Genomic DNA, 24140 nt, shown 5'->3' on the forward strand with positions numbered 1-24140 from the left:
AGCCACGAATACTATACCCATCAAAGCTATCCTTCAAATATTAAGGAAAAATAAAAACATTCACAGATACAGAAAAGATGAGGGAATTTATCATCAGAAAATTCTGTTCTCTCTCTGTTCATCTCCACTTTTCTACTCTGAGGTCATAACCACAGTTTGGTCGTGTCTGGTCTGAGCAGTAGAGATGACACACTGGGTGCTCCTTCTGCTTGCATAGGCATTGGGCTCCACTGTGTACCTCTCCCCTTCCCTCCTGAATCTTTGGCCTCTCCCATCAGCTGTAAGCATGTTCAACTCTCCTCCATAAAACATGCACAGCCTCCCAGATCCCTGTCATGTCCTCCCGTGGCCACACTCGCTCTCATTTCTGCATTGTCTAGCCCTCCTCAGTTCACTGCAGTCCAACTCCAACCCTCCTCCCCGCTGAGCCTAGCTCACCAGATCCAGTGGTCACCTTTAGCCCTTGTTCCTGTGTTGGATCCCATTGCCGGCAGAAAATAGTTCTGATTTCAGAAAATTATGTGGATTAAAAACAATGCAGGAAAACAAATAGAAACTAACTTTCCACTTCAGAGGGGAAAATATTTATATATATTCAGGCCCGGGAGCTCTCTAGAGAGTGTGCTGAGCTCCTCAGCTGCACTGTCCACTCCAGCATCACTTCATATGATTTTTAAAATCTCTGTGACTGTTCCTTACATCAGTGAGTACATAATTCATGAAGTGACTCCACAGCACCTCCGCAAATGCTATGCATGGGGCCTGGTGCCTGAGGAAATGCATGTCCCCAGGTTGGTCATCCCCACCCTTCCCTGCACATTTCACCCCATTAAAGAAAGGCATCTGCTGGTCCACAGGGACCTCACCCAAGATGTGCCCACAAGACAACACCAAGGGCCCCTCTTGAGTGATGTAACTGCCTGTCACAGCACAGTATTTGGGTCCAGGACATTCTCTACTGAAGGGCTGATCTGATATGGAATGCACAAACGACCATTTAAAAAACAGTTACCTATCCTTGGAATTACCACTGGGTTTTGCTCTGTGCTAGGAAACACAAGTGGGAGCAAGTTGAAGTCTTTGGCATCTTTTGCCCCACATCCAGGGGTCCACATCTCTAACTATTATTAAACCTGGGGCAAGACTAACGCTGTTCTCAGTACAGATTGATTTGCTGTAGAAGGAAACTAGTCCAAGTTAAGTCCAATGCACAAGCCTAGAGCAGGAGGGCAGTCAAAAACAACCTGGAGCCTGACCTGTGGTGGCGCAGTGGATAAAGCGTCGACCTGGAAATGCTGAGGTTGCCGGTTCGAAACCCTGGGCTTGCCTGGTCAAGGCACATATGGGAGTTGATGCTTCCAGCTCCTCCCCCCTTCTCTCTCTCTCTCTCTCTCTCTCTCTCTCTCTCTGTCTCTCCCTCTCCTCTCTAAAATGAACAAATAAAAAAAAAGTTAAAAAAAACAACAACGTGGAGAAGCAGCTTCTTCTTTTATTGTGACAAAATACACATAATATAAAACCTACCATTTTATCCATTTTTAGGAGTATGGCTCAATGGCATTAGGAACATTCACACTGTTGTGCAACTGTCACCACCATCCATCTCTGTAACTTTTTCATCGTCTCAAACTGGAACCCTACCCACTAAACTGTAACACCCCATCCTGTCCCCCAGCCCGTGGGGACCACCATTCTATATTCTGTCTGTGATTTTGACTCCTCTGGGAACTTCATATATCTGGAATCACACACAGTTTCTTTTTATGACCAGATTGTTCACTCATGCTCAAGGTTCATCCATATTGTAGCATGTGTCAGAATTTCTTTTCTTTTTAATGCTGAATAATAATCCACTGTATACCTGTCCCACATTTTGTTTATCCATTCATACTGACAGACACTTGAGTTATTTCTACCTTTTGGCTATTGGAACAATACTGTTATGGGTATACAAGTATTTACTATAATCTCTGTCTTCAATTCTTTCAGACATACACCCATAGAGGAATTTTTTAATGTGATAATTCTGTTTACTTTTTTTGAGGACCCACCAGACTGTTTTGTATAGCAGCTGTATCATCTTACACTCCTACCAACAGTGCCTGAGGATTCCAAATTCTCCACACCCTTGACAACACTTCATGTTTTGTTTTTTAATTTTTTTACAGAGAGAGTCAGAAAGAGGGATAGATAGGGACAGACAGACAGGAACGGAGAGATGAGAAGCATCAATCATTAGTTTTTCATTGTGACATCTTAGTTGTCCATCGATTGCTTTCTCATATGTGCCTTGACCATGGAGCTACAGCAGACCGAGTAACCCCTTGCTCAAACCAGCGACGTTGGGTCCAAGCTGGTGAGCTTTTCTCAAACCAGATGAACCCGCGCTCAAACTGGCGACCTCCAGGTCTTGAACCTGGGTCCTACACATCCCAGTCCAACACTCTATCCACCGCGCCACCGCCTGATCAGGCCATGTTTTGTTTTTAATAGCCATCCTAATTGATGCAAAGTGGTATCTGATTGTGGTTCTGATTTGCATTTCTCTTATGATTAGTAGGGTTGAACATCTTTTCATCTGCTTATTGGTCATTTGTACATCTTCTTTAGAGAAATGCCTATTCAAGTCCTTGCCCATTTCTGAATTGGGTTGTTTATTGCTTCTGATGTTGTGATTCATGGAACTCTTCATATAGTCTGGATTTAATCCCTTATCAGATATGTAATTTACAAATATTTTCTCCCATTCTGCGGTGTTTTGCTCTGTTGAAATTTTGATGCAGTCTAAATTTTTTTGTATTGTTGCCTATGCTTTTGGTGTCATTTGTAGGGAAATTACTGTAAAATTCAATGTCATAAAGCTTTCCCCATGTTTTATTCTGAGTTTTGTAAAGACTCTTGCCTTTTTTAGGTCTTTGATCCATTTTGAGTTAGTTTTTGAAATGATATTAGATTAAGGGGTCTAACCTCATTCTTCTGCATGTGGGTTTCCAGTTTTGCCAGCACCATTTGCGGAAAATGCTGTCTTCACCCACTGAATGTTCTAGGTACTCCTGTCAAAATCATTAGACCTTACATAATAGGTTTAATTCTGGGCTATCCTATTCCATTGGTCTATATGTTTGTTTGATGGCAGTACCACAGTGTTTTGATTCTGTAACTTTGTAAGGAGGTTTGAACTCAGAAAGTATGAGTCCTCAAATTTTGTTCTTCAAGATTATTATGGCTACTTGAGTTCCCTTGAAATTCCATAAATTTTAGGATATACTTTTCTATTCTTCAAAAAATATTGTTGAGATTTTGATAGAGATTGCACTGAATCTGTAGATAACTTTGGGTAGTACTGACATCTTAACAATTTTAAATCTTCCAATCCATGAAGACAAAATAACTTTCCATTTTTAGGTCTTCTTTCGTTTCTTTCAGCAATGTTTTATAGTTTTCAGTGTACCAGTCTTTCACCTCCTTGTTTTAAATTTATTCCTAGTTTATTCTTGGGATGCTACTGTAAACAAAAAATTTTTAGTTTACTTTTCAGATTGCTAGTATATAGAAAACACTGATTTGTGTGTGTTGACTGTGTATCCTGCAACTTTGCTAAAGTTATTAGTTCCAATAATTTTTGTGTGTGGAATATTTAGGGTTTTCTACATATAAGACCCTATCATCTATAAACATAAATAGTATTCATTCTTCCATTCTGAATTGGACACCTTTTAATTTTTTTCGCCTGCCCAACTGCTCTGGCTAGAACTTCCACTATTATGTTGAATAAAATTGGACAAAGCAGGCACCCCTGTTTTGTTTTTGATCTTAGAGGAAACCCTTTCAGTTTTTCACTATTGAGGGTGAAATCAGTTGGGGTATTTTTATAGATAGCCTTTATTTTGTTGAGGTAGTTTACTTCTATTTGTAGTTTAAGTTGTTTTATGATGAACAGGTGTTTTCTTGTCAAAATGCTTTTTTTTTTCCTCCCTGTATAGATGAAATAAGAAAAAACTTCTTCAGGTTGAACTTGTGAAGGCTCTGACTGTGATTTCTTAATGATATACACACCCCAACTGAATTATCCCAACATCAGTCCAAAGTGGAATCAAGGGTTTGAAAAGGGAACAAGTAGAGAAAGAACACCATTCTTCCTAGCTTCAGTAAAATTCACAAGTCTGAGAGCCAAACTCACCATGGTTTTGACTGTAAACCTTTTGGCTCCCCGGAGACTGTTGTCAAACAGACACTATGAATCTTCTTGTCATGCTCTGAATAGTTCTAGGACCGAGAAAACTGCAGATGGCGAAGACTAATCCTTTCTCTCATATCACATCTTCTCTAAATGGTGTGCTCAGGTTGTTGAAAGCAGGGGCTTTCAACTGCTTTCAACTGCTGGTTTCAAAGTGTTTCAAGGAAGAAATCAACTTTGGTTAGAACCAAAGTTTTTGAATTCAAAAGACAGTCTGTGGGCATCACTGTTTAAGAGCTGCAGTTTGGCTGCTACCAACAAATGCAGGGTCCTGCTTTACAATGGGCTTTCAACAAAGCAGTCCAGGAACCTGAATTTCTCAAGATCATTACCAGATTTTCGGTAATAATAGATGCATCACACCAATTATTAAAATATTCCAGAAAGCTCAGCATCACTCACTCTCCTACTTAGAAAACTAAAAACAAAACAAAACAAAAAACTTTTCTGGTCCTTTGGAAATGCCAGAGAGGGATCTTGGTTGTGGAGTTAATGTGAAAACTGTATCTGAGCCTTCCTGGGCCCTTGAGCCTCCACATCCTGTTGGTCCATGGAGGCTACCCATTCTTAGGTTGTCCTGGGGAGGGGGACAGGCAACCTTCCTGGGGCCTGAAAAGAGGGATGAGCTCTTTGCATGTGTCCATGGAACCATGTCCCCACTGTCCCACTGTTGGGGTCTATTCCCCTGGTCCTGTGGTGGCCAACTCCAGGTGGTCTACCCAGCAGCCTACCACCACACACTAGAGGCACCTGAACATATCTGCAGACTGACCAGCATCCTGAATGACAACTGCGCAGTGGTCAAGCCACCAGGTGGTCTTCAATGTGCGCTTGGCCCCTGCTCAGGGCATAGGGTCTGGCTGCCACATGCAACTCTGCACACCTAGAGCCTCATCAATGTCCATGTCTCAGCAGGGCTGAGAATCAGAGACCTCAGCAGTAAGTTAAATCTGCCATAGACTAGAATGTGTGTTTCTTCTATCTTTGAATTTTTAAGGTTTCTTACCTGATTTTACTAATTAGGGGATATTTTCTAAGTTAAGAAAGAACAGGCAGAACCACCCCATATCCACACTCATCAGCCTACCCACACACAAGCACACTATCAACATTACATGTCCTTCTGTGATTGTTTTTAAAAAAAATTCTGATATAAAACAAATTCATACCCTCTTTTTGGCTTAGTATTATATCATAATCATTTCCTCGTGTATTATTGTAAATAACTTCTTTAAAAACAATTTTAATATGTGCATAACAACCCATCATATATATATATATATATATATATATATATACACATATATATGTATATACACACACACATTATTAATTTAACCATCCTAATATTTATTTCCATTTTTTACTATTATAAGTAGTATTCAGCACATATTATTAGGAAAAAAATATAGACTGCATTTTAGGTCATCTGCTGTGGGCAAAATTTCTGATTCAAACTGTGCAAGACAATTTAAAGAGTCTCCATACGTATCAATACAACTGCTTTCCAGAGAGGTCATTCCAGTTTCCGTGATCCTGAGAAGAGTATTGCTTGTCTATCTTACTCAATTCTCTGCTCTGATAGTCACCTTTATCGTTTTCTGCTCATCAGCAAGCAGCACTGTGTCTTGCCACATATGTTGTGTGTCTCTCGCCTCCCAGAGGTTGAACTCCCCAGGGCTTCCAGAAGTCATGGCGCCTCTTCTGTAATCACCTATTCAAGGCTTTGCTGACTTTTCCACTGGTCTGCTAAGTGTTCTTACTTATTTCTATGAGTTCTTGGCAATTGTGCTGCAATAAATTGCTTTTATTTGGTTTTTAAATTTGCTTCTGATGCTTCTGAAGCACAAATTATCCAGATGCTTCTCTCCTTTGTGATGTTTTTCTTTGCTGGAGCCTGAGAAGTTAGAGCTTTCCCTGGGAAAGCAGGTTCCTAACTCACCTCGCTACCTCTCTGCAACTCGAACTCACATGGATCTGTTTGGTCTTGGGAGGCAAAAAGTCTATGATGACCTTTTCCTCATGACCTGCTAGGTGACTGCTCACCACATGCTTGAAACGGGACCTCTCACCAGTGATTTTGGGGCTGACTGTGCCATTCTAAGTTCCCTCCAGCTCTGAGTGATCAGGACTCATAGTTGGTTAGAGCAGATTATTACTGAAAAAGAATGGATATACAAACTCTAAACATTTTATTTTTGCTTTAAATAAATAAATGCACATTCACACACCACCGTCCTGGTGGGGGCTGGGGAGGGGACCCTCTTTGAGGTTTGTTCCCACCTGGTGCTCTCCCTCTGCCTGAGGGGCTCTTCACAGCTCTCACTGCCCCTTTAGCATTAATAAGAGACCCCCTGAGTTCATGTCTGTGTGGTTTCTGTATCCTGATGGGACTAATGCATACAGGAGGCCCAGATTTTCTCTGCTGAATTGGGGGGGCTCCACTGTCTTCCTGGGGCTAGGCACACTCATACTGCCTTGTCTGACTGTACCTCTGACATGCAGCAAGAATTTAAAGAAATTAGGGAGAAAATAGGAATGTAGGATTCTTTGGGATTTTCTCCCTCAAAATATGTCTTTTCAGTTGTCATGTTCATACTTAAGGTGACAGCACTATTCTTTAGTGACTTTTTGTGAATCTTCACAGAATATTCTACTTTATTTCCTCAGAAAAAGCACCTTCTTTATTTTTGTACTCAAAATCGGTTTTGGGTTTTAATTAAATTGGGTTTAATTAGCTCTTCTTGTTCTGGCGTGTTTTTTTTAATTATTAATTTTAGTAAGAGAGGAAGGGAGGGAGGTAGGGGGAAGAAGATAGAAAGAGAGAGAAAGAGAGAGAGAGAGAGAGAGAGAGAGAGAGAGAGAAAGAGACAGGAACATCGGTCTACTGTTGTATGTGCCCTGACTGGGGGCTGAACCGGCAACCTCTGTGCTTTGGGACAATGCTCCAGGCAACCACCTATCTAACCAGGGCTTCGCCTAGCTTCTTAAGATGGCAATATAGATAATTAATTTTTTTTTTAATTTTTTATTTAGTGAGAGGAGTAGAGGCAGAAATAGACTCCCACATGTGCCCCAACTGGGATCCACCCAGCAAGCCCACTAGGCTGTGATGTTCTACCCACCTGGGGTGTTGCTCTGTCGCAACCAAAGCCATTTTTAGCACCTGAAGAGAATGCCATGGAGCTATCCTCAGAGCCTATGGCAACTCACTCTAATCAAGCCATGGCTGCAGAAGGGGAGGAGAAGAGAGAGAGAGAGAGAAAGAGAGAGAGAGAACAGAGAGAGAAACAGAAAGGAGAGGGGGAAGGGTGGAGAAGCAGATGGGCACTTCTTCTGTATGCCCTGGCCAGGAGTCTCGATAATTAATATTAAACTCCCCCTAAAACTACCGTATTCCCCATGTATAAGATGTATACCTTTTCTAAAAATTTGGGGTCTAAAAACTGGGTGCATCTTATACAGTGGTTGTAGATTTTTTTTTTTTACTCATATTTCCTGTTTTGTGCAGATAAGGTGTTGTATGAATTTTATGATGAATAAAAATTGAGGCCCTGGCCGGTTAGCTCAATGGTAGAGCGTTGGCCTGGCGTGCAGGAGTCCCAGGTTCGATTCCCAGCTAGGGCTCACAGGAGAAGCGCCCATCTGCTTCTCCACCCCTCCCCCTCTCCTTCCTCTCTGTCTCTCTCTTCCCCTCCTGCAGCCAAGGCTCCAATGGAGCAAAGTTGTCCAGGCGCTGAGGATGGCTCTGTGGCCTCTGCCTCAGGCGCTAGAATGGCTCTGATTGCGGCAGAGCGATGCCCCAGATGGGCAGAGCATCGCCCCTTGGTGGGCATGCCGGGTGGATCCGGTCGGGCGCATGCGGGAGTCTGTCTGACTGCCTCCCTGTTTCCAACTTCAGAAAAATATAAAAAAAAAAAATTGAGTTCAATAACTTTATGTAATACATTTTTTTTTCAAATTTCAGGCCCCAAAATTAAGGTGCATCTTATATATGAGAGGGTCTTATACATGGGGAAATATGGTATATATTATACTATAAACATTAAGTCTATATAAAAACTTCTACATGTTGTGTTTCCTTTTAATTCAGTTCCAATAATTTTCCTTGTAATTTTTTTTCACCCATGCATTATTTAGAAATAGGTTATTTAATTTCCAAGTATGTTAGGAGTTTCTAGTAATATTTTTTGTTACTTAGTTGTGATTTAATACCATTGTGATTAGAAAAAATTATTCTGTATTTCTGTCCTTTAAAATTAATTGTAACTTTGTTTTTTAATGATCTACAGTATGTGATTTATCTTGAAAAATGTCATGTGCATGGGAAAGGAGTGTGTATTCTGCACTAGCTGGATGTAATGTTCTATAAATGTCAAAAAGGTCACTTTGTTTATACTGTTGGTCAGCTCTTTCATATCCCCACTGATTTTTTCTTTTTTTCTTTTACTAACTGTTCTATTAGCTGCTGAGAGAGGAGTATGAGTATCTCCATTTAGTGTTGTATTTGTTTGGTTTTGTGTTTTGAAGCTCTATTATTAGGTACCTTGATGATAAACTGGGCCATTAATCATTAATGAAATGTCCTGTCCCTCTTTCTCGTTGGTGATACTCATGGTCTGAAATCTAACTTGAGGTATAGCTTCTTCCATTCTTTTACTTTCATCCTTTGTATGCACTTATATTTAAAGGGCATTTCTTATAACCAGCTCTCACTGGTCTTGCCTTTTTCCAATCTGGCAATCTCTGCCTTTTACTTGAAATGTCAGTTCATTTAACTACATTTAATATAATTATTAACATGGTTGCATTAAATCTATCATCTTGGCATGTAATTTCTATGGTCATATCTGTTCTTTGTTCCTTTTATCCTCTCTTCTATTTTTTGGATTCTATTTATCTCCTCTATTTAATTTTTAGTTATATTCTGTGTGAAGTGGTTGCTCTCAATATTACAATATGCATCTGTAAATTGTCAGTCTACCTTCAATATTTTATTATTTAAAAACAATAAAAGAACCTTACACTAATATAATTCAATTTACTCCCTCCTATACTTTGTACTATTGTCGTATGTTTTATTTCTTTTTCTTTTTTTTTCTTTCTTTTTAAAGATACTCCCTGAGGATTCTTTTTTTTTTTATTATTTTTTATTTATTCATTTTAGAGAGGAGAGAGAAGGAGAGAGAGAGAGAGAGACAGAGAGAGAGAGAAGAGAGAGAGACAGGGAGACAGGGGGGAGGAGCTGGAAGCATCAACTCCCATATGTGCCTTGACCAGGCAAGCCTAGGGTTTTGAACCTGTGACCTCAGCATTTCCAGGTCGACGCTTTATCCACTGCGCCACCACAGGTCAGGCCGTATGTTTTATTTCTAAAGATCGCAAAATATATTGTTCTAAACAGACGTTAATTTTTAAGAAAGTCACACTTACTCATATATTACTGTGCTCTTCATTTCTTGTGCTCTCATTTCTTACTGTAGATCTGAGCTTCTATCTAGTACCACTTCCCTCAGCCTAAAGACCCCCTTCAACATTTCTTGTATTGTAGCTCTGCTAGTTCATTTTTATTTATCTGAAAATGTCATTATTTTATCTTCACTTTTGAAAGATATTTTTGCTGAATATAAAATATTAGGTTGACCATTTTTTTTCCTGTTCAACATTTAAAGATATTTTCCCATTGTCTATTCAGAGCCAATGCTGCCTTTTTTTTTTTTTTCCCCAGCAAAGGAGGGAGAGAAGAGGGGTGGGAACAGACAGACAGGAAGGGAGAAAGATGAGAAGCATCAACTCATAATTGCACCACTTTTTTTTTTTTTTTTGTATTTTTCTGAAGCTGGAAACGGAGAGAGACAGTCAGACAGACCCCGCATGCGCCCGACCGGGATCCATCCGGCACGCCCACCAGGGGCGACGCTCTGCCCACCAGGGGGCGTTGCTCTGTTGCGACCAGAGCCACTCTAGCGCCTGGGGCAGAGGCCAAGGAGCCATCCCCAGCGCCTGGGCCATCTTTGCTTCAATGGAGCCTCGGCTGCGGGAGGGGAAGAGAGAGAAAGAGAGAAAGGAGAGGGCGAGGGGTGGAGAAGCAAATGGGCACTTCTCCTGTGTGCCCTGGCCGGGAATCGAACCCGGGACTTCTGCACGCCAGGCCAACGCTCTAACACTGAGCCAACCGGCCAGGGCTTGCACCACTTTTGTTGTTCATTGATTGCTTCTCATATGTGCCTGGACTGGGGCAAGAGGGCTCCTTCTGACCCAGTGACCCCTTGCTCAAGCCAGCAACCTTTGGGCTCAAGCCAACAACCATGACATCATTTCTATGGCTCAAATCAGCAACCCCATGCTCAAGTTGGTGAGCCCAAGCTCAAGCTGGATGAGACACACTCTAGCCAGCGACCTCAGGGTTTTGAACTTGGGTCCTCAGTGTCCCAGGCTGACACTCTATCCACTGATCCACCACCTGGTCAGGCTCAGATCCAAAGTTTCTGATGAAAAGTCACCATCATTCCTGTTGCTGCCCCCTGTATGTGATGTATCTTTTTTCTCCGTTGGCTTTTAAGATTTTCTCTTTATGACTGGTATTCAGCAGTTTAATTACAATGTATCTAAGTGAGGTTTTAGGGTTGTTTTTTTTTGTATACACATTTATCCTGTTCTGCATTTGATGAGCTTCCTGGATCTATGGGTTGCTGTTTTTTAACAAATTGAAAAATTTCCCAACAATATATTTTTGTTTGAGAGACAGAGACAGAGACAGGAAAAGGGAGAGGGGGTGAGAAGCATCAACTTGTAGTTGCTTTCACTTTAGTTGTACGCTAACTGCTTCTTGTATGTGCCTTGACTGGGGTGAGCCAGTGTACCCTTGCTCAAGCCAGCAACCTTGGGTTTTTCATGCCAGCAACATTTGGGCTCAAGCTGGTGAGCTTTGGGATAGTATGGACAATTCCCCTGCTCAAGCCAGTGACCCCATACTGATGAGTCCAGGCTCAGAGTCAGGAACCTCCAGGCTTCAAAAGTGTTCAGTGTCAACACTTTATCCACTGTGCTACCATCACTCAGACCCAATAATATTTCTTTCAATGCTTCTTTCTACCTTATTTTCTCACTCCTCCCCTTCTGGGAATCCAGTTACACATAAGTTGGATTGCTTGATACTCTTACAGGTTAATGAAGCCTTGCTCATATCCCCCCATTCTCTTTTCTCCCTGTGTTTCCATTTATTTGATTTCTTTTGGATTGTCTTCAAATTCATATATCCTTTCCTTTGTGGTGTCCAATCTACATTAATCCCATCCAGTAAGTTTTTTAAACTGCAGATAATGTATACTTTAGTTCTAAGATTTTCATTTTGTTTTGTTTTTTAATAGTTTCCAAATCTTTTCTGAAATTCTCCATCTCTTCAACCAGTTCTCCCTTATTTACATGCAGGTTATTTAATATGCTTATCATAAGTTTTAAAAAGTCTGTGCCTGATAATTCCAAACCCGGCTAGTCTGAGTCTGTTTCTACTGACAAATTTTCCTCTTGTTTATGGGTTAATAATCTGGTGCCTTTACACATCTTATACTTCTAAAATTTTATGCCAGAAACTTTGTCTAAAGCAGATGATTTTTTAAAAGAGGAAATTCTCTTTCCTGTTAGGAAGCTAAGATGAGGGGTTTATCAGTTTAAAGAATTTAGAAATAAAGCTAGTTTGGGTGGGTTAGGGTCTTAAACTCTAGCAGAGCCTTGAAGTTTAAGCTCCAGGAGGTTAGTGAGATACTTCTCCACTTTCCAGCTCAGCAGCCCCAGACTCTCTTGGCCACAAGGGATATCTTATAAAATTTGAATTAGGTGGGCTGTAGTTAAGCTTTAATTAATTTCAATTTACCTCTGGTTTCAAATGCTTTGATCGTGAGTTTACAAGTCTCCATCAGGGGAAGCTGGTACCAACCACCAATGGACTTCAAAACTGAGAGATACTGAGCCTGACCAGGCAGTGGCGCAGTGGATAGAGCGTCGGACTGGGATGCAGAGGACCCAGGTTCGAGACCCCAAGGTCGCCGGCTTAAACGTGGGCTCATCTGGTTTGAGCAAAAGCTCACCAGCTTGGACCCAAAGTTGCTGGCTCGAGCAAGGGGTTACTCGGTCTGCTGCAGCCCCATGGTCAAGGCACATATGAGAAAGCAATCAATGAACAACTAAGGTGTTGCAACGAAAAACTAATGATTGATACTTCTCATCTCTCTCCGTTCCTGTCTGTCTGTCCCTATCTATCCCTCTCTCTGACTTTCTCTCGGTCTCTGTAAAAAACAAAACAACAACAACAACAAAATAAAACTGAGAGATGCTGAAACTATGATAACTAAAATTTTATGATTGTAGGACCACTCTGAAAACTACGTGACTAAAAGATTTTGAGATCCCCTTTTGCTTTCTCTCCCCATCTCTCAGTCTCCACTTACTCAGCAGAATTCCCTGTAAGAGAATTGCTTAGGATTAGTGAAGAGGATCATCCTTACATTCAAGGCTCTCTTAGATTCTTATCTGATATGTCAGCCCTGAGGTTTCTTAAATTCAACTTCTCTTTACCTGAGCATAGATGGTCCTTCTCTAGCAGCTTGCTCCTCCATTCATGCTCCCTGCAAATGCAGTGACTGACCCCAGGTATGAAAACGTTTTCTTTTTGGTTCATTTAGGAACACAGAAGTAAAGGTCTTTCATATACTTCTGCATCCTAACTAGAAATAGGAATCACCTATTTATCAGCAAGAAATGTTTTGCCAATTTCCTCTGTGGCTCTCTGTTTGGCCCTTCATCTATTTATAGGAATACAGTCATACTTTGCAAAATGTAAGGGTGGTTTATTTTGTTGTTGTTGTTACTGATTTGTAGCTGTATTGTCTCGTAGTCTTTAGCTATCCATCCTAACTTTATGGCTAAAGGTAAATTCTGGTAAATGTACATGTACACTTAAGAAGCATGGAAGTTCTCTAACAGTCTCTAATTGTATATATTCTTGACATAGTTGTATATTCTCCTATTGTAAAATTTGACCAAAATTTGATCAAATTTTGATTAAAGCTGGAAAATGTTCCATGTGCACTTGGGAAGGATGTGTTTTTTTAAATTATTGGGCTCTCTATGCATGCCCATTAGTGGAAGAGAAAGAAGTGTTCAAGTTGAGTATCTTAATATGTAGTTTGCTTATCCTATTTGCTTTAGAGAGAGGTAAAATTTCCCACTATGATTATGAATTATTCCTTGTAATCCTTTCAATTTATGCTTCAAACATTTTCACATTATGTTGTCAAGTGTTTATAGATTCTTATGTATTTCTTGTTGTGACTAGTACTATTACTGAATGATCCTCTTTAGCCCTAACAATGCATTTTGCCTTTTACTATATTTATTTTGTGATGACTATTGCTATACCAGTTATCTTTTGGTTAGATTTTACTAGTCTGTCATTTTTAATAACTTTACTTTCAACCTGTTACTAGGTAAAATTGTACTTTTTATTTCCCATGTCATTGTTTCATTTACTCCCTCCTTTTTGGACTTCTATTTGCTTTCATTTTCTTTATTCCAACCTCCTCTTCCTCCTGCTTTCCTCCCTTAGTAGAAACATTTTATTTTTCTATCTTTCTGATTACTTTTCCTTACACTTCTCCAGGCATTTTGTGATAAAACAAAATTATAAGTAAGCCAATAAGTGGTTTTAAGCATTTCTTCTGTCTAGAGAGGGATGTCAGATTGGTGATCATTGAAGTATTAGCTTAATACAACTAATATTAAAGTTAATATAATTATTGATTTACAAGCCACATTGACAATAGTGGGTAAATGAATAAAAATGGCATTGAATTTATATTAACTAAAATATGTTTATAGTCGTTGTTAGGATAAGTTCATTTTCTCCTATGTTATAATCAAATTTTATGTTCTTTGTTAAAAAGTAAAAAGCAACAGCAATAGAAATATGCAAAGTAAGGTTGTCTCTAAATTTCATTTTGTGCTTATTAAACACTTGTAAATATGCATCCATATTAAAGGATGATGTTATTCATATGGATTTTTCGGATATTGGCAATTTTTTAATTGAGGAGGGATGACATGGTTAAAATGGAAGGAAAAAGAAATTTAGAAGAAAAAAGGCAAAACATTAGGCCAGAAAAGCTTTTCAAGACACGTCTTTGAAAGCGGAAGGTCTTTTCAGACCTGACTTAAAGCAGCTTGGTTCTCTGTGTTGAGGTACCTCCCCCGAGCTAGCGGCACCTTTCCCTGCTTCTGCCCTATGCCAGTGTGAAAAAGTTACATCATCTCAAAGGAAAATACCCTCTGGGTAGACTACTTGAAACAAAGAATCAAATCTAGGACATCCTTGGTTATTTCTCTATCACCCTCATTCCAGCAAAAAGATGTTCAAAGAGTTTAACAAATCAAAGTAGCCCAATGGTAGTTAAAAGAGAGAGAAAAAAAAGCCCCAATTCAATATCAATGGAATAATAAAAGGTGCTAATAAATAAAGACCTTGTTTTTTAAGATTCAGCCATAATCCTTCCAGCAGCTCACTGGAACACACCCACAGCTCTCTGGAACACACCCACAGCTCGGCTGTCATTAGTTTCAGCAGTGCCTCAAAAAGAACCTACACTAAAAATATCCCAAGAAATAAACTAAACACATAAGAAATTTGTTAAGCAGAATTTATTTGTATGTATTGGAACTGCTCCAATAAGTTGGCTCTGAGATGATTACTCAGGAGTGTGACTGACTTCCTTTGTTCAAAGACTCTAGTGAAAGTGGGGGGAACCAGAGTGGGTATCTGCAGACAAAGTGGGCGCTACACTCCCTGGCAGGCCCGAGACTGTCGCTTCTGGGACACACAGTCTCATTTCACCCATCGTTTGGGATGAGGAGAAGGTGAAGCCAGAGTTAGAAAGAAGGCAATGAGCACTGTCCTGATGGACCCGTCCAGCAGAGAGGAATGGGCAGATTTCTCCACTTAGGAGTTTAAACTCTATGAAAACATGGCTGAAGTTACAACAGCTTTCTTGTTTTCATTCCCTCACAGCTTTCTTCGCAAAAGAAAACAGCAAATATTCATTTGAATTATGTTGGTTGTAATTCCTGGTTTAATTTCAAAGGATTTCCCTGCTTCTAAGATTCCACTTTCTCATCTTAAGTATTTTCAGATACCAGGCATCTTTGCCTGACTCTTCTCCCAGGTAAAGAACAGTTAAGGTGTTCCCTGCAGGGGACGTCTTCATATAGGATTCCTTCTGCAAGGGAGTCCTCACACAGGCTCTGCCCCTGAGGACAGGTACTCACACAGGCTCTGCCCCTGGGACAGGTCCTCACACAGTCTCTGCCCCTGAGGACAGGTCCTCACACAGGCTCTGCCCCCTGGGACAGGTACTACTACAGGCTCTGCCCTGGGCCAGGTACTCATACAGGCTCTGCCCTGGGACAGGTCCTCACACAGGCTCTGCCCCTGGGACATGTCCTCACACAGGCTCTGCCCTGGGCCAGGTACTCACACAGGCTCTGCCCCCTGGGACAGGTACTCACACAGGCTCTGCCCCTGAGGACAGGTACTCACACAGGCTCTGCCCCCTGGGACAGGTACTCACACAGGCTCTGCCCCTGGGACAGGTACTCACACAGGCTCTGCCCTGGGCCAGGTAGGTACTCACACAGGCTCTGATCCCTAGAACAGGTACTCACACAGGCTCTGCCCCCTGGGACAGGTACTCACACAGGCTCTGATCCCTAGAACAGGTACTCACACAGGCTCTGCCCCTGGGACATGTCCTCACACAGGCTCTGCCCTGGGACAGGTACTCACACAGGCTCTGCCCCTGAGGACAGGTCCTCACACAGGCTCTGCCCCTGAGGACAGGTCCTCACACAGGCTCTGCCCCTGGGCCAGGTACTCACACAGGCTCTGCCCCTGGGACAGGTCCTCACACAGGCTCTGCCCCCTGAGGACAGGTCCTCACACAGGCTCTGCCCCTGGGACAGGTAGGTAATCACACAGGCTCTGCCCCTGGGACAGGTCCTCACACAGGCTCTGCCCCTGGGACAGGTACTCACACAGGCTCTGCCCTGGGCCAGGTAGGTACTCACACAGGCTCTGATCCCTAGAACAGGTACTCACACAGGCTCTGCCCCTGGGACAGGTCCTCACACAGGCTCTGCCCCTGGGACAGGTACTCACACAGGCTCTGCCCCTGAGGACAGGTCCTCACACAGGCTCTGCCCCTGGGACAGGTAGGTACTCACACAGGCTCTGCCCCTGAGGACAGGTCCTCACACAGGCTCTGCCCCTGAGGACAGGTCCTCACACAGGCTCTGCCCCTGGGACAGGTACTCACACAGGCTCTGCCCCTGAGGACAGGTCCTCACACAGGCTCTGCCCCTGGGACAGGTACTCACACAGGCTCTGCCCTGGGCCAGGTAGGTACTCACACAGGCTCTGATCCCTAGAACAGGTACTCACACAGGCTCTGCCCCTGGGACAGGTACTCACACAGGCTCTGCCCCTGAGGACAGGTCCTCACACAGGCTCTGCCCCTGAGGACAGGTCCTCACACAGGCTCTGCCCCTGGGACAGGTCCTCACACAGGCTCTGCCCCTGAGGACAGGTCCTCACACAGGCTCTGCCCCTGAGGACAGGTCCTCACACAGGCTCTGCCCCTGGGACAGGTACTCACACAGGCTCTGCCCCTGAGGACAGGTCCTCACACAGGCTCTGCCCCTGGGACAGGTAGGTACTCACACAGGCTCTGCCCCTGGGACAGGTAGGTACTCACACAGACTCTGCCCCTGGGACAGGTACTCACACAGGTTCTGCCCCTGGGCCAGGTACTCACACAGGCTCTGCCCCTGGGACAGGTCCTCACACAGGCTCTGCCCTGGGCCAGGTACTCACACAGGCTTCGTGCTGCAGGAGCTGCAGGGCCCTCTTTGCCGGGATGAGGAAGTCAGTGAGGCAGCGCAGCCCATCCCCTCCGTGAAACCTCTCGGCCACACTGAACACCTGCCAGAGCACCGTGGCTGCCGTGGCCTCAAATGGTGGGTAGAGAGCAGAGAGTGTGTTCTGGATGTAGGTGTCGAGGGATTCCAGACTCTGAAATGGAAAAGAAGATCCAGAAATGTTAGATACCCAAAAAAGACACATATGTGGACACTTTCACAGGCTGGCACTCACGGGTTCCTGAATTTCATTTGTGAAATAGGGAAGGTATAAGTGAATCCTCAGCATAGAGGGCAGTCCCTGTTGGGGACCATCTGCTTGTCCTTCATGTTGTCACACAGCAGTAGCACACTGAGGAAGTGCCCACAGCTGCATTAGGTAGACTTGAGACCTCTGCTTACTATGGCAACTCTAAATAACACTTTGTATGTGAGGGCTCCCACTGTTATCACATGAGGCACAATTAAGTTTAGATTTGGCATTGGTTCCATCTCATCAAATCCTGAAATATATACCGTAAATGCTACACTTTAGGATCTTCCATGGAGCATGTGGAATTTCTCAGGGTGCTTTCCCCATCCCTGCCCCCCCCCCCCCCGAGTCTGCACCTGGAATGGGGGAGGGGCCTGCGGGGAGAACAGAGTAGGTCCGCACGCCATTTTATGCTCAGAAATAAGTTTATCCACAGCAAATATGTTTTAATTGTACTGGTGACTATTTAAAAATTTTAAATAGAAACCAGTAGGGCCTTTTCATAAAAATCACAGAACTGTGCCCTTTTAGTCATTCTGAAATTAGGATCACTAGTACCTAATTCCACTTTACATTGTTGGTGCAACATGCCTTTATGTAAAGATGGAATGCTTTTAGATTAAAAAAAAAAAAGAGGTTTAATGCTATTTTTAGATGTAACATTTCCTGAGGAAATATCACAAGGTTCATTTGTTTGGAAAAGAAATGCAAGGCTACAAATAACAGTTAAAAGCCAAAGAGGTTAAAATTGCCAAGTGGATTTTTAAAGGGACCACAGTTACATCGGAGACCCCTCTGACCAGCAACAAATCATACAGATAATTTCTTATGGAAATTGAATATGAACAGCGGATCCTCTGGGCCTGATGTGGGTGGACTCTGAGGAGCCAGGCCAAACAGAGACTGGGCAGGTGTGCGCTGCGGTCCAGGTTCTAGAAACCACAGGACGAGAGGCAGACCCGCGCCAGCTCAGCTCCCGCCTCCAAGTCAGTGCGTCAAGGCAGCGGGTCAGACGCCTTTCAGAGCTCGCACACTCCACACACGCCTTGCCACGCCCGGCCCTCCCTGTCAACAGAAATTCTCTAAACACTGATTTTTGTCCAGAAAATGCCAATGTGGTCTGATGCCCCAGAACTCAAATCACACCCAAGTCAGAAGCAAACATCCAGTCCATGAGAATAAATGGAGCTGGTTCTGAGTTAGGGACAGGAAACACCGTCCAGGAGCTCTGCAGCTCCTTACAGAAATTTGAAGCACATGCTAACTGTGCTACAAGACTGTTAGAAAGGAAGCAGAATGTGATCCCGGGGAACACGTCTTTAATGACCTATGTTGGAGGAACTGAAATATGAACTTTGGACTCTCCCAGGGAGAGATGTCCTTCTACTGCTCAGATGCCCTAATGCATGCCCATTCCTCTTCCAGACCCTTAGGAAAGGTCCTGACTTCTCGTGTCTAGCTGTAGTCAACAGCTTCCCGATGGGTGTGTCTCCTGGCCTCCATTTCACTAGTTCATCTTCTGAAAACTGCCCAACATTGAAAGAGAGGAATCAATGCTCACTGAGATCCTAGAGGCAGTCCCGGTCATTCACAGGGCAGCCCCAGCCTCCCGATTCCTTCTCTCGATTCCCATTGTGACTGGGCTAGGCTCCCACACTTGGCCCAGGGGTGCCCCTCCTCCTGTTCCAACTCCATGTGCAGCCATCCCACTCACAGCCTGGGTCTGGCAAGAGCTGCCCAAGGGAAGCTGTCTGCTGGTCAAGAGGCCATCTCCCAGTTCAAGTAAGGTAAGGAGGCCTTGGATAAGCCAACGCGAAACAACGTCTCCAGCCTTTTTTTTTAAATTAAAAAGAAATTCAATTATAGTTGATATACAATATTACATTAGTTTCAGGTGTATAATAGTGGTTAGATATTTATATTACTCATGAAATGATCACCCAATAAGTTTAGTCACCACCCAATAAGTCTACCCATCTGACACCATACAGTTATTACAGTATTTTTAACTATATTCCTTATGCTGTACTTTACATCCCCATGGCTGTTTTTATAACTGGTAATTTGTGCTTTTTAATTCCTTCGCCTCTTCCACCTAGCCCCCCAACCCCCTCACATCTGCAACCATCAAAATGTTCTCTGCATCTGTTAGTCTGTTTCTGTTTTGTTTGTTTGCTTTTTAGATTTCACATATAAGTGAGATCATACAGTGTTTGTCTGATTTATTTCACTTAGCATTATACCTTTTATGTCCATCTATATTATCACGAATTACAGGATCTCATTCTTTTTATGGCTGAGTAATATTCCATTGTATATAGTACCACATCTCCTTTATCCAATTGTCTATCATTGGGCCCTGAGGTTGCTTCCATAGCTTGACTATTGTAAATATGCAGCAATGAACACAGGGATGTGTGTATCTTTTCAAATTAGTGTTTTGGGTTTCTTTGGATAAATACCGAGAAGTGGATTGCTGGGTCATGTTCTACTTTTTGTATTTTTACAGAACCTCCATACTGTTTTCCATAGTGGCTACACCAATTTACAATCCCACCAACAGTGCACAAGGATTCCCTTTTCTCCACATCCTCACCAAAACTTATTTGTTGATTTCTTGATGACAGCCATTCTGACAGATGTGAGGTAATAGCTCACTATGGTCCTCTCCACCCTCACATGCTAATATGCCCTAACTGGCATGAATGGGCTGTGCCCAAACTTCCTGTCACCCACCTCCCTGGGCACTTCACAATGAGGGAGAGAAACATGGTGTCATGCTCAGGGCCACTGCTGCAGAGGCTCCCCAATCATTTCATGGACAGTGCTTGTTCTTGGTCTTGGGAAAAGAGCTTCTAATGAGTAAGCCAGGTAACGCGACCAGCCAGGTTAGGGCCGTCCCTGGCTGGAGCACTGTATGCATGTGTGCAGCACAGGACAACCATTCCACTTGCACACAGCTCTAATGATTTAGTTTTTCAAAGCACACACATTAGAAGAGGGAAAGGTAGATACACAGGAGCTCAAGAGCAGAGAGTCAGAGACTCTTTATTACAACAAAATCAGGTAAGCATGACTACATTCAAGGCAGCTTAAGAAAAAAGAATAATATAAGGTATATTTTAGAAAGATTTCCATAATAAATGCTAAAAAGAGAACATTGTCTTGGTAACTTAAAGTTCAATCATCTGGAACATTTACTCTGTTTGACATCTTCTTCCCTCATGTTTGCTGGGCCAAATGTGTGTGGGTGAGGGCCGATATGTGTGTGGGGGGTACAGCGTGTGTGTCTGAGAGCCAGTGTGTGTGCTGCAGGCCGGGTGTGTGTGTGTGTGTGTATGTGTGTGTGCGCGCGCGCATGCCTGGTTGTATGGGAGGGCCAAGTGTGTGTTCAAGGACTGGGTATGTCAAGGGCTAGTGTTTATGCACAAGGGCTTGTGAAGGTGTGTGTGTGTGGGGGGGGAGTAGTGAAGTGGTTAGCCGAGAGAAAGACATGTTGGCAAATTCTTAAAATAGTTTCTAGCCCTGGCCGGTTGGCTCAGCGGTAGAGCGTCGGCCTAGCGTGCGGAGGACCCGGGTTCGATTCCCGGCCAGGGCACACAGGAGAAGCGCCCATTTGCTTCTCCACCCCTCCGCCGCACCTTCCTCTCTGTCTCTCTCTTCCCCTCCCGCAGCCAAGGCTCCATTGGAGCAAAGATGGCCCAGGCGCTGGGGATGGCTCTGTGGCCTCTGCCTCAGGCGCTAGAGTGGCTCTGGTCACAACATGGCGACGCCCAGGATGGGCAGAGCATCGCCCCCTGGTGGGCAGAGCGTCGCCCCATGGTGGGCATGCCGGGTGGATCCCTGTCGGGCGCATGCGGGAGTCAGTCTGACTGTCTCTCCCTGTTTCCAGCTTCAGAAAAATGAAAAAAAAAAAAAAAAAAGTTTCTAGGCCTTTGGGTGCAGAGCAAGAGAAGGAGGCAGACACAGGGTCAGGGCAGATGTTGTGTGAGCACATCTAACCATTCCAGCCTGCCCTCTCGGTACAATGTCACTCACACTCACCAAAACCTCGTAGACCATCAAAACTTCCAAAAATAAGAGAGGAGACAGACAAATGTTGAAGACTTTGTTGACAGTAAAGCACTAATTTCTTTTCCTTCTATAACTCAGGATTCCCATTTCAACCAATCCCACACACAGGGAGACGGGTTGAGTCCAAAACACAGAACCTTCACCCGTTTACTTGGTCAGAAATCTTACTGTGGTTTAGAATGGGATTACGTACCACACATATGTTAGCGAAATGGCAGGCACAGTACTTGCATAAAAGCATTTAATCTTTTTTTCTGAACTGTGAGTTCAGTGTGTTGTTACCTGGCCAACAGTGGGACCGCCTTTGCATTTTCACAACAGAAAATTTATGTCAGCAAAGACATTTTAAAAAAAGTACTTATTTTCCCCATTAACTTCAGGTAAAATTATATTGAATTGAGGATGATTTTTAAAGTTGAGATCTTTGTTTCTCATCATCTCTCTGCTCCCCAGGGATTAAGCTCCCCTCTCACCTATCACAGGTCCCTCAGGAGACGACCATCTCGGTGTGACCCTCTAGGCCAGAGATGAGAAGACAGAAGCTGGGGTCAGAAGATCCTTGGTGCCCACCCATGGCGGGGCCCATCTCCAGAACTTGAGAAAGTCTTGTCTTCCTCACAGGAAATATGTGGGTCGCGGGGAAGGGGGGAGGTAACACACTAACCAACGAAGCAAAGGGAATTCCTTTTCATTTGGAAGATTCTGCTGACATAATGGGAGGCCAGCTGAATTGCACAGGGGAAGGCAGGGGGCACCTGCCTAGGGTCTGGCAGGCTGGCGGGATGTGGCTGAGGCTGTCCTAGCAAGGAATGCCCACCAATGCTCACATTTCCATTCAAATATAACATCCCGCCTGACCAGGTGGTGGTGCAGTGGATAGAGTCAGACTGGGATGCAGAGGACCCAGGATTGAGACCCCGAGGTCGCCAGCTTGAGCGCGGGCTCATCTGGTTTGAGCAAAAGCTCACCAGCTTGGACCCAAGGTCGCTGGCTCGAGCGAGGGGTTCCTCGGTCTGCTGAAGGCCTGTGGTCAAGGCACATATGAGAAAGCAATCAATGAACAACTAAGGTGTCACAACGAAAAACTGATGATTGATGCTTCTCATCTCTCTCCGTTCCTGTCTGTCTATCCCTGTCTATCCCTCTCTCTGACTCTCTCTCTCTGCCCCTGTAAAAAACAAACAAACAAACAAATATAACATCCCTACGGGCGAGGGAAGGTACAAGCCTAGGATGGAGCGCAGGGCTTTGGGAGTGGCTGTCGGCAGGGTGGGCCGACATCAGGACCCCTTTACCTGCTAAGAAGGTCTGCAGTGGCTTACTGAAGGGCCATCCCGCCTCCTAGGGAAGGGTACCCAAGACGAGAGACTGCTAAATAGTGAGGTCCCCACACTCTGATTCCCCTACTCACCCTCCCTGCACAGACACAAGCTGGTGGCAGAACAAGCACAGCCACCTTGCGGATGTCCCCCCTGTGGTCTCCCCCATGATCAAAGGAACCCGCTGCTCAAGCTTGTGGGCGATTCCTTGATGTTTGGGTCTCCGCACCCCAAAGAGAGTGGAGGGTGTGTAGGACCACAGGACACTAAGGACAAGGTCTCAGGTAGGATGAGTGAAGGACCAAGCAGCAGTGGTGGCGAAAGGTGGCACAGTCCTCTCCTCCCCTCCCCCATCAGCCAGGCTGGGAGGCTCCCCCGGGACCCAGCCACACTGCCTCCTGACCACCCACAGTGGGCTGACGTCAGGATGCAATGCGCAGATTCAATGTGGGGCTGAGGGCTCCCAGAGGGTGAGAGCATGTGGGCTGGGGGCACTGACAGGGTCACAGAATGTGGGCTGGGAGCATCTCCTAGGAGGCAAGGCTTGGGTGCGGGACGAGGTTGAGGGCGGTGCTCACAAAGGCCTCTCATCTGGCCTGGGAGCTGGGCTCCTCCTGCAGCCCCAGCCCCAGCACCCAGGTTTAGATGTTGCAGCCCCGGATGAAGTCTCCTGAGTGGGGGATATGGGGGTGCCTGTCACCCAGGCACTTCCACTCCTGAAGGCAGAGCAGCCTTTCAAATCACTGTGGTGGCCTGTGTCTCTAGCCAGCCTGTGTCTCTAGCTAGAATGTATAAACAAAAACCAGGATGTGCACTGGAACGTCCTGCAACCCCTGCAAGCAGGGCCCAGGTGAGTGGGGGCCTTGCTCTGCCCCACTTTCTATCAATAGCTGCTTTCTCCACTTTGCGGGTAAAGGAGCTGCATGTGAAACGCACACTCCCAAGAGGCTTGCTCTGGGCAGCCAACCGGGTTAGAGCCGCTCAGGTGCTATTAACAGGGGCCTCCTTCCTGAAAGGGCCCAGTGACGGCACCCGGCATCCTGCCCAGGGTGCCGATGGCCATCGCTGGTTTCCTGTGAGCACAGACCCAGAAACCATCTTTGAATCCAAGAAATCTGTCTAAAAAGCCTGGTCCCCTCACATGGGCTGGTATGCCAGCCTGTCTATACCCAGTCTGCCTACATCCAACCTGTCTATGCCTCGCCTGTGTACACCTGGTCTGTCTGGCCCTGTGGTCTCCACCCAGCCTACCAATCCCTGCCCTGCCCTCCACTCCTAGGCTGTGTGTAGTTGG

General features: G+C 44.4%; 1 protein-coding gene across 2 annotated transcripts in view; it reads right to left on the reverse strand.

The window, feature by feature from the left end:
- Nucleotides 1–24140, reverse strand: part of PLEKHG4B (pleckstrin homology and RhoGEF domain containing G4B) — a 100459-nt gene that overhangs the window by 51070 nt on the left and 25249 nt on the right. For both annotated transcript variants that reach the window (XM_066375330.1, XM_066375320.1), the window contains exon 2: nt 17157–17354. In XM_066375330.1, the coding sequence (XP_066231427.1) occupies nt 17157–17354 (198 nt within the window). The remainder of the gene's footprint in view (nt 1–17156; nt 17355–24140) is intronic.

The sequence above is a fragment of the Saccopteryx leptura genome, chromosome 1 (genome assembly GCF_036850995.1).
Source record: "Saccopteryx leptura isolate mSacLep1 chromosome 1, mSacLep1_pri_phased_curated, whole genome shotgun sequence".
Taxonomy (NCBI): Eukaryota; Metazoa; Chordata; class Mammalia; order Chiroptera; family Emballonuridae; genus Saccopteryx; species Saccopteryx leptura.